The sequence below is a fragment of the Mastomys coucha genome, unplaced genomic scaffold, assembly GCF_008632895.1.
Source record: "Mastomys coucha isolate ucsf_1 unplaced genomic scaffold, UCSF_Mcou_1 pScaffold15, whole genome shotgun sequence".
NCBI lineage: Eukaryota > Metazoa > Chordata > Mammalia > Rodentia > Muridae > Mastomys > Mastomys coucha.
Genome location: NW_022196897.1, coordinates 139,343,878 through 139,353,747, shown reverse-complemented (window position 1 = coordinate 139,353,747; position 9,870 = coordinate 139,343,878). Strand labels below are relative to the sequence as shown.

At 60.3% G+C, this 9,870-nt stretch overlaps 1 protein-coding gene across 3 annotated transcripts in view; it reads left to right on the top strand.

Moving 5' to 3' along the window:
• The first annotated feature begins 1,877 nt into the window (after positions 1-1,877).
• Positions 1,878-9,870, top strand: part of Nol4l (nucleolar protein 4 like) — a 122,022-nt gene continuing 114,029 nt past the window's right edge. For 2 of the 3 annotated variants that reach the window (XM_031372338.1, XM_031372339.1), the window contains exon 1: positions 1,904-2,402. In XM_031372338.1, coding sequence (XP_031228198.1) covers positions 2,082-2,402 — 321 coding nt within the window. In that variant the 5' untranslated portion in view covers positions 1,904-2,081. Of the gene's footprint in view, positions 2,403-9,870 lie in introns of all 3 variants that reach the window. The other variant, XM_031372337.1, reaches the window with a different exon arrangement.

Here is a 9,870-nt window from a genome sequence, read left to right as displayed (position 1 = left end):
ACCCCAAGCTATCTTGAAGCTTACTACACTATGGAGACTGGCCTTTTATCCCCACACCCAGCTCCCAGTGGCCACCTCTTTAAAGTGGGTATGGCAGCAGGGATCCAAAAAGAGATCTTGGGGAGATGAGGAGGAAAGTGAGTGTAGAGTTGTTGGCATATATAAAGTAACATGGAAATGTAAATTATCTAAAAATAATCTATGTGACATACAGAGAGGTTGGAACTTGGAAGACCCCTTAGGTTCTTCCCAGCATTTATTGGCACCTACTGTGCGCCAGATGCTGTACCAGGGCCGGGAAATTTAGGGATGAGTCAGATACGGGGCTCCGAGCATCTGGAGACTCTGGCTGGAGGGGCGGGGGGGGGGGGGGGGGGGGGGGGAGCACGCTGTAGCTCTCACCTGAGAGGGGAGGCCTGTGTGTGAAAAGGTAGTGGGTGCCAGGCAGACCTGAGCAGAAACTCACACTCCACTCCCTTTTCCTCATGACCTTGAGCAGATCAGGCCACCTCTTCAATTCCCAGGCCCCCCTTTCTAAGATGGGGATGGTTTCACAGCTGCCAGGGCCTGACACACAGTAGTCCCAATGACTCGGGTATGGGCACCTAGGAGTTCTGAGGGAGAAAATGATCCTGTTCTGGGACTCAACTCTTGAGTGATAATGTGCCTGCCTGTTAGAGTGGCCTGGTGACATGGGGGTGGCCGCCAGGGGACAGCAGAAAGGATAATGCAGTAATTTCTTATGCCCTGATAAGAAAGGAAAGCAGAAATCCTCAAGAATTGGCTTGAACCTTTATTTATGTTTGTAATTTCATAGGGGAGGAGGAAGTTCTATACTGGTCAGATCTGCTCAGGTGGGAGGGGATGTGAGGTCACTAAGTTTATTTTCCAAGGGATTCTAGGCCAAGGTGCACCCGGGAAGGTCAGGCTTCTCAGCATGGGTTTGTGGGTGTGTCAAGGTCTTCAGAGGTGCAGTGAGGTTGGCACCTGGGAGGCCACCGGACAAGGTGACTTCTATAGGGCCTGGGGCTACCCCACACACACACCAAGGCAAGGCCGGCCAGTCTTGGGGGAATTCAGATGAGGTGGAAGGAGAGAAAGTTTGGGGGCCCAAAGGGTGGTGGCTCGGGGTTCCCCAGGGGGAACATTCCTATTCTGGCACCCACACTGACACCAGAGAGGTCAGGCCAATTGCGGGAGAGAGGAGAGGAGCCTGTCCCATACTGCCAGGGTTGGGCTACCTCGGCTAAGACGGTCCAATCTGTGAGGCTAGGGACGCCGGTGGCTGGGCTAAGGTCTGTGCCCTACAGCCTACAGGACAGTCAGCCGGTCCCGGCAGAGCGCGGCCTTCCAGGCTGTGGGCCGGACCGGCCGGATGGAACGCGATCCCTAGCTGGGTACCGCGCGCCTGCGGCTGGGGCCCTCCCGGTCGCTGCGGGTGCAGCAGCCCCCGCGCCCCCAGGGGCCGGGCCGGGCGGGGCCGGGCGCGCGGGCGCGGGAGGGAGGGGGGCGGGCGGCGGCGCAGCCTGCGCCGCTCTAACAGGTGGGATCCCGCGGCGTGGTGGAGGCGGGCGCGGGAGGAGGAGGAAGAGGAGGAGGAGGAGGAAGAGCAGCGGCAGCGGGAGCCCCAGCCAGAGCAGGAGCAGGATGAGCCGCGCAAGCTGACAGCCACCGCTGCCGCCCGCGCCCAGGCTCGGTCTCGCTCCCCGCGCCCGGGGCTGCTCCCCGCCTCCCGCCTCCCCTGGCCGCCCGCGGGGCGGCCCGCCCCCTCTGCACCTCCGGGCCCGGAGCTGCCTCCATCGCTCCTGCATCCCGGCCGGGGGGAGGAGGAGGCGGAGCAGGAGGCGAGCCGGAGCCGCCGCCGCCAACGCCGCCGCCGCCGCCCGAGCAGGACAGAGCGCGCCGCAGCCCCGCGCGTCCGGCCGCCGCCCGCGCCCATCCAGCAGCAGCGCCGGAGCCACACCGTGGGACAGCCCGGGCCGCGGCGCGCCCCTGCCCAGCCCGGCCCAGCCCAGCCCAGTTCCAGCACCGGGCGGCCCGGTGGCCGGCCCGCCCCCGAGGGCGCCAGGCGCGGCGGGAGGATGCCGAAGCCGACGCTGCTGCTGCGCGGGGGCTGGGAGCGCGAGCGCAGCCCCGGGGACTCGGAGCTGGGCCGCCAGTTCCGGGACTGGTGCCTGCGCACCTACGGCGACTCGGCCAAAACCAAGACAGTGACACGCAGCAAATACCAGCGGATCGCCGAGGTCCTGCAGGGTGGCGGCGGGACCGGCGCGGGCAGCGGCCCGGCGGCGGGCGAGAAAGGCAAGTTCCAGTTCTGGGTGCGCTCCAAGGGCTTCCGCCTGGGCAGCGGCCGGGAACCCAAGATGGGCCAAGTGGTGTATGTGCCGGTCAAGACGGGCTCGGTGAGTGCGCGCTCGGCGGCCGCGGGCCAGTCCCGTGGCCGGGATCGGGGAGGGCGGGGGCGGGGTGGGGGTGTGGATGTGTGTCCGAATGGTGTGCTTCTGGGGTTGTCCGTGTGTCTAGCCCACCCGGGGCGCGCGCGTCCCTGCTCACTAGCCCTCCCTGGCCCGCCTGGGCAGTGCTCAGGGTTTGGGGCGTCCCTGCCCCCCTCTGCGCCGCTGCTCGGGCCATGGCCGTGACGGGCGGGCTGTCCCGAGCTGTTCACCCCAGCGTGTTCTGTCCTCTCGTCCCCTCCCCTCCCCCTTTCCCCCCAGCCAGCAGGCGGCTGCTACGGAGCTCCAGCCTCCCCCCTCCCGCCCGGAGGCCGCCTGTCCCGGGCGCCTCGCGCTCCCGCCCCCGGGCCGGCTGGGCGGTGTGTGTGTGTGTGTGTGTGTGTGTGTGTGTGCGCGCGCGCGCGCGTGTATCTGTGTGTGTGTGTGTGTGTGTGTAGGGTGGTGCTGCGGGGGTGGGGAGGCAGGGGCAGCGGCGGGACGGGGAGTCCACTGGGCCTCCCCACACCAGGGGAGGGGGCTAGTCCTGGCACTGTCGCCCCGACCCCACCCGGCACTGGCCCGGGGAGGGGCAGCCAGAGCCGCAGCCTGGCGCAGGAGCAGCCTCCCAAGGGTGGGTGGGGCGTCCCCGTCGACCCCCGGCCCCCGCGCTCCCCCCACCCTGGGACGGGGGCGGCATGACCTATTCATCCCCCTCCCATCCCCCGGCTCCCAGGCCGGCCGGGGTGGCGCTGGGGAGGGGGCGGGTAACCGCAGCCCCGGGAAAGGAGGAGGCCGGTGGCCAGTGGCCGGGCGGGGGCATCCCCTTCGGTTCGGGGCGCCCCGGAGAGGGCGTGAGGCTTGGGCCCCGCGGCTCCCCCCTCCGGGACCTCATTGTTCTGCAGAGGGTGGGGGCTGGGGGGGCGGCTTCTCTCGGGGCGCTGCTGAGCTTTGAACTTTCCGTTGCCCAGACCTTCGGGTAGTGTGTTCGGTCCCCGGCCCGGTCGGGCCAGCCTAGCTTTCCTCCCCGCCGCCCCTCCCTGGCCTCGCCCGGCCGGAGCGCTAGAGCCCCGCCGCCCCGCGCCGGCCTCCCTCCTCCCTGTTCCCCCGCTCCCCCCTCCGCGCTCCTCCCCCGTCCGGCGCGCCCGCCCCGCGCTCAGCCCCGTCCCCGGCCGGAGCGGGCTCTTCACACACAATTGATTCGGTCGTTACGAAAAGTGCACTTGTCCCCTCCCCCTCCCCCTCCGGCGGCCGCCCGGGCCGGGCCCACGGGGTGAGGGGACCGCGAGGGAGGGAGGCAGGAGGCAGAGTGGAGCCCCAGGCGCCTCCCCCCCGCGCCCTGGGGACGGGGCTGCAGGCCGCGGGGAGTGGGAGCCGCGAGCGCAGAGGGTTGGCGGCCCATCTGCGAGGAGCGCTGATAACCGCGCCGCTGCCGCTGCGGCCGCCAGCAGCCCATCTGCGCCGCTGCCGCCTCCGGCCGGCCGGGGAACAGGGGGCAGGGCCGAGGGGCGCGCCCGCCGGCTTCCCGGAGCGGGAGGGTGGGCCGAGTCCCTACGGCGGCGGCCGCGTAGGTTACGGAGCCCCAAATAAATGGGCACTCGTCTTCAAACCTAGGGAGTCTGGGTCATTGTCCCCTGCTCCGATAGATCAAGGATCCTCCTCCATCCAAATCACTGTTCATTTGCCCTTACGGGGCAGGTGAGCTGTCATCTCCTCCCACCTGCCAGTTTGGGACTTCCACTTGGTTCTTCCCATCATGAGACCTCCCCCACCCCCAATCAAGGTGGTTCTTCCTAGGGCAGCCACCCACCAGACTCAGTCGTTGGCTAGATTCCTGCCTTAAACCTTCAGGGCTTCCCGGGTCAGTCCTCACCTCATCTTTTTCCTGGCTATCTTTCCCAGCAGCTTAGAGTCTTTCCCCAACTCCTTTTTAGTCTCAGGCAGGATCCCCAGTTCACCCACTATTAGGGTTCAGGGGAGATGCTCCCACACCTGGCTTACTGTCTTTCTGTGGGTCACCCATTCCCCTAGGGAGTGGGAACCATGAGATGGTTTGTCCATTCCTTTCTTCCACACAGCTGCCAGTGCCAGAACACCCCCTTCCCATCCACTTGCATAAGCTGATGCTAGGCCTGGGCTCAGGTCCTACCTGAGCTAGCTCTCTGCTTCAGATGGTTCCCGAAGCCCACTCAGTTTACCTTGCTTGCCTTTTACAGCAGGGACCTGATGAGCCTCCACCCTGGCCCCAAGACCAATAATAAACCTTCCCCAGGGGACCACCTGCCTGGGAGGCTGAGAAACTGGACCCAGGCCTCCCTGCCCAGGCTTCCAGGAGGGTGACAAACACAACAGGCATGCCCTCCTGTGACAGCCTGTCCCTCCAGTTCCCCATGCCTGCTTGCCTAGCCTGCCTGTCCCCAGAGAACCTGTTAGTTACCTGCCACTTGCCTAGCCAACCAGAGCCAGCCACTGGAGATGCCCAGAGTGTTGCCGCCCCATCGCCAGGTTTCTTCTTGGGGTGCTGTTAGAATTTTTCCATGTCCGTTTTCCTTCTAGCTGATTTAAGAAGCAGACCCTGCTGGGAAATCTGAGGCAGCCATGGCCTCCTCAGAGGAAGGACTGAATGGGACCTTTTTTTTTGAAAGATGTAAAGGTCATCTCTCAGCCTTTACTGATCCACACACACACACATGCATACACACATGTGAGGACATGCACATGGAATTGAAGTTGTCCTTGCTTCTGGTGTCAGTGGGAAAGATTTTGTAGTTGTCTTGTGTGTGTGTGTGTGTGTGTTTTGTGAAGGTCATTGGGCCATAAACCTTTGTCTGTGACATTTATTCGGAGTCTCCAGGCCTTGGGGGTAGGCCCCAGGCTTTTGAGGTTAACACTGGGTGTTTGGGGTGGGTGAGCAACTTCTCCTGGGACACCTGACTAGCAAGGAAGACAGGTACAGCTGACTAAGTGATGTAGAGAGGGAGGGTGGGTTGGAAATGTCAGGAGATTGGGGAGCCAGAGATAAGCCCAAGGATGGCTTCAGGAGTCCAAGAGTCACCATCTTGTGTGCCTTCTTACCCTCCTCAGGTCCCCTCTCCTCCCCCTACAGTTCTATGAGAAGCTGTGGTCAGGGTCCCTTCCCAGTTTCCAGGCTAGCTTTGGGCCTTGGGTCTATGATCTGACACTTGTCCTGTCCCATCTGGCCCTGGGCTTTTCTGGGTGTGTGTGACAAAGGCTTAATCTGTCCGGACGGGCCAGGGCAGAGAGGAGGGCGCAGGGAATTACACTCAGCAGGGCCTCCTGCAGCTGGGGCCCACGTGGGGGTGGGGCTTGGCGCGGGAGGGCGGCCTAGCTCGGGGGAGGCAGGCTGGTCTCAGTATGCAGGTTGTCACAGGAAGTGGAAGGTGCAGGCAGAAGACTGAGAGAGGGCGGAGTCCCTCACTGGTGCTCATGGGGATAAGATCTTTTTATGATAAGAACCAGCCAGGGCCTCTGGCTGGGCAAAACCTGGCTAGGCTTTTCTGTTTCTTGTGTTTGTCTTGCTTTGACCACATTGGTGGCAAAGCAGGGGGAGTGAACCCTTTGGAGGGAAGACCCTCGGATTCTGTTCCAGCCACATGGCCCACTCCTCTTCTTTCCACCTGGCCTCTGGGTGGGAGTGGCCTTGGGACCTGGGAGACTGGGGTAGGACTCTGAGCCAGCTGCCAATTCCCAGGTCAAGAGAACCCCAAGGTTCTTTGGAGAGAAATTGTCTCAGCCCAAGAGCATCAACTGAGGCCCCCAGGGAGAGGCAGCTCCATTGGTAGAGAGCTAGGACCCAGGCAGGGCACAGGTCTCTGAGCTCCACCATGGTCTCTCCTGGGCACAGCACATGCTTTGGATCCCACCCATGAGTGCCCTATTCCTCCGGGGTCCCCTCAGTGATTGCCCAACTTCACTGTCAACACCAGGCTTTTGCAAGCTGGACCCCAGGTGTTGCGCTGGCCAAATTGACTAATGGTGGTCTTTTCCCAGTTTGCAGATGACGTTCATTTAGTGGAAAGCATTTTCACAGTCTGAAGTCTTCCTCCCCAGAGCTTTTGTGTAAACCTTTGGCACCTGCGGCCACTGGCCTGGGCGGGAAAGGGCCTCTGATGCTGTAGTGTAACACTGTAACAGGCTGCTAAAGAGTAACAACAGGCTTTGACCTTCAGTGGGATATGTACCTCAGTATTCTTTTCATCCTAGCCCTCCCTCTCTCCCTCCCTCCCATCTCCTTCCTCTTCCTTTTTTTTTCCCCTCTCTTTTAGACGTGGTCTCATTGTGTAGCCCCTAGCTGGACTGGAACTCTGTGTAGACCAGGCTGGTTTCAAACTTGCAGAGATCTATCTGCTTATGTCTGTCAAGTGCTGGGATTAAAGGCCAGAGCCCTCGTGACACCTGTTTCTCAGTAGGCCTACTGTGTGCCTGTCACTGTATTGAGATGCCACCTCAGCTTGTGGAAATCTCACAGCAGCTTAGAGAGGCCGACACTGCTATTATTATCACCTGACAGATAGGTAAACTGAGGCTTAGGGAACTTAGGAAAATTCCCTAGGCCATACTAGTGAGTGGGCGGGCCTTGGGGCAGAGTACTGCCTCATACACCCTTCTGTTGTGACTCTGAGGTATACTGCTACCTAATCTAAATATCTAAGTCTTTCATGATAGGCTTTCAGTCCCTTCCATTTTTGTTTAGAAGGATCCCCCTGGTCATGATGTCTGGTGCTGTAGATTGGTGCCATGTAAGACGTCCGGGGCTTTCCTGGAGCACAGTGAGAGAAGCTTGGGTGAGAAAGGTCTCTGTTACTCTGGGTCTCTGGAGACTTTGGGGCTAGAGTTGACAGTGGTGTCTGGTACAGGCCCCATTTAGATTTCTCAGGAGTGGCAGAAGGAAGCCTTTTCATTAATTAAGCCTCCATAATTTGGGTAACAGGGTCCTGGAACCTTGGGGAGGCATTTTAGAGCTAAGTGTCAGGCCATGACTTTCTGAGAGGCCTCTTCTCTGGCTCTGGGTGGCTCCTCCGTGGTGAGGACAACGTGTACTCTTCTTCCTCCATTAAGTAGTCCGCCCTCTCTTTTGTGACCAGATGGGCTACCTTCCTGTCCAGAAGGCCAGACCCTGAAAATGCTCCTGGGAGCACCAGTGGGTGGGTTGGAAGCAGCTTGGGGTGGGGTGGCCTGTGGCTAGGGCCGTCCGGGCACAAAAGGTGCCGGCTTCAGACAAGCCTTGGCTTCTCAGAGACAGATCTTACCTTAGAGACTGTACCACTGATGACACTGTACATGAGTGTGAGACCATGGGCTAGAACATATGTGCACAGTGTACATACACACGTCAGCTACGTGGGTATGCCTATCAGTGTGTTGGCTGAGGATGCTGGTGGGAGTGTGTGCCCGGGTACAGGTGCATGCAGGTGGAGGGAGGCAGCACACTTGTGATGTCTGCGGTTGTGGAGCGTCTGTGTTAGCAGATGTGGGAGCACCTGGGGTGCTGCGCTGGCAGACCATGGTGTGACTGTGTGTGAGGTTCTGATGGGAAACCCTAGCTGGCTGGTGGTGTGTTGCTTGTGGCGGGGGTTGGGGGGTGGAGTGGGTTTCATTATAGCCAGACTAGCCCAAGTGACCACCCTGACTCCGTGTGGCCCTCTTGGCCAGTTGACTCGAAGTAAAAGAGAATGATTGGAAGATGAGGCCTTAACAGCCCCCTCCCAGGGCTGGAGAAATGGCTCAGTGGTTAAGAGCACTGACTGCTCTTGCGAAGGTCCTGAGTTCAAATCCCAGCAACCACATGGTGGCTCACAGCCATCCTTAATGAGATCTGATGCCCTCTTCTGGGGTGTCTGAAGACAGCTACAGTGTACTTACATATAAATAAATAAATCTTAAAAAAAAAAACAAAAAACAAAAAAAAACAACCAGCCTCCTCCACCCCCAAGTCCAAAGTCCATTTCCTAGGGCTGGACGAGCCTTCTGGGACAGATGAGTCTGAACTTGAAATGAGTAGGTTACATGGACAGGATCCTGGATGTCCTGCCTGGGTTTTCAATCCTCAGTTTCCTTGTCTGGAAATCAGGCAAAGGATCCAGGACCTGGACAACCTGGGAAAGCCACTGCCGTCCTTGAGGACTGAGGTTGAGGAATGTGCTCAAGGTCACCCTGCTGGTGTGGAAACCAGGCTTGGGCCCTGAGCGCCAAAGCAGGCAGAGGGGTGGCAGCCTGTTGTGGTCACTAGCTTGTTAGAGTAAGTACCGCACTTAGATACGGGGTGAGACTGGGGCAAAGTCTTGCAGCCACAGGGCCATGGGTCTGTATCCCTGTTCTATCTTCACCTGTGGGACTAGTGTGAAGGTCACATCCCAAGGCATGTGGAGCCTGTGGCAGCAAGCGATGGGAAAAGTGAGCTGCTGTACCAGCTTGCTGCTGTACCAACTTGCTGAGCCTTACTCTTCTCATCCGGAAAATGGAGACAGTGATGAAAGCTGTCATGGACTCGGAATAGGACTGTGGGAATGGAGATCCAGTCCAGTCCCTGGCACTCAGTAGGCAGCTGCCAGGATTCAGTCCTTGGGATTGTGCTGAAGGCATTTCTGTGCCATCAGGGTGCCATCAGGGGTCTGGCAAACGTGGCGGGAACTGAGTGAAGCCCCTTCCTTTGTACTCCTCTTCCATGCAAGGAAGGCTAAGGGGAGGGGAGGTTTGCCACAACCTGGTAGGTCCTGCTGAGTGCCCCATCCTGAAAATCTATTAGGCCAGGGTCTGAGCAGGTCTCCCAGTCATTCTAGCCCCTACCATGTGCCAGTTAATTAATGTGCCCCCTGAAACCTGGGACTAGAGAGGTCAGAAGCCCTTCCTGGGTCCCCCCAGTAGGCAGGGCTCAGGCGCCAGAGCTCCGTCTGGTCCTGTCTGAGCTGTGGGAGTGGTAGCTGCAGAGTGTCCTCAGCCTCCGCCCACCCCAGGCTTACAGAGCCCTTGCCTGAGGGCTATTCGGAGGCTTCCAGACCTCCATCAGCCCTTCCACCTGCTGGCCCAGCCTGGGGAGGCAGATGCCATCCTCCCTCCCTCCCTCCCTCCCCCTCCTCCTCCCCTCTCCCCTTCTCCTGGTCCTGATCAGCTGCAGCTGCAGGCCTGGCCTGGGCAGCCTGGGGGGGCGGGGGCTGGGGCTTGGGAAGCTGCTTGGCTGTGGAGGATGAGATCAGCAGCCTCTCACTCTTCACTTCTCTCGGCCACCCTGGGACCTGGGGCTCTTCTGATGCACGTAGGAAAAGTGAGGCAGCACGGAGGGAATTCACTGGAGGTCCTGCAGAATCCCAGAGCTGAGCAAAAGTCTGGTTGTGAAAGCCAAGTTGTTGCCGGTCGGTGGTGGTGCACGCCTTTAATCCCAGCACTTGGGAGGCAGAGGCAAGTGGGTTTCTGAGTTCGAGGC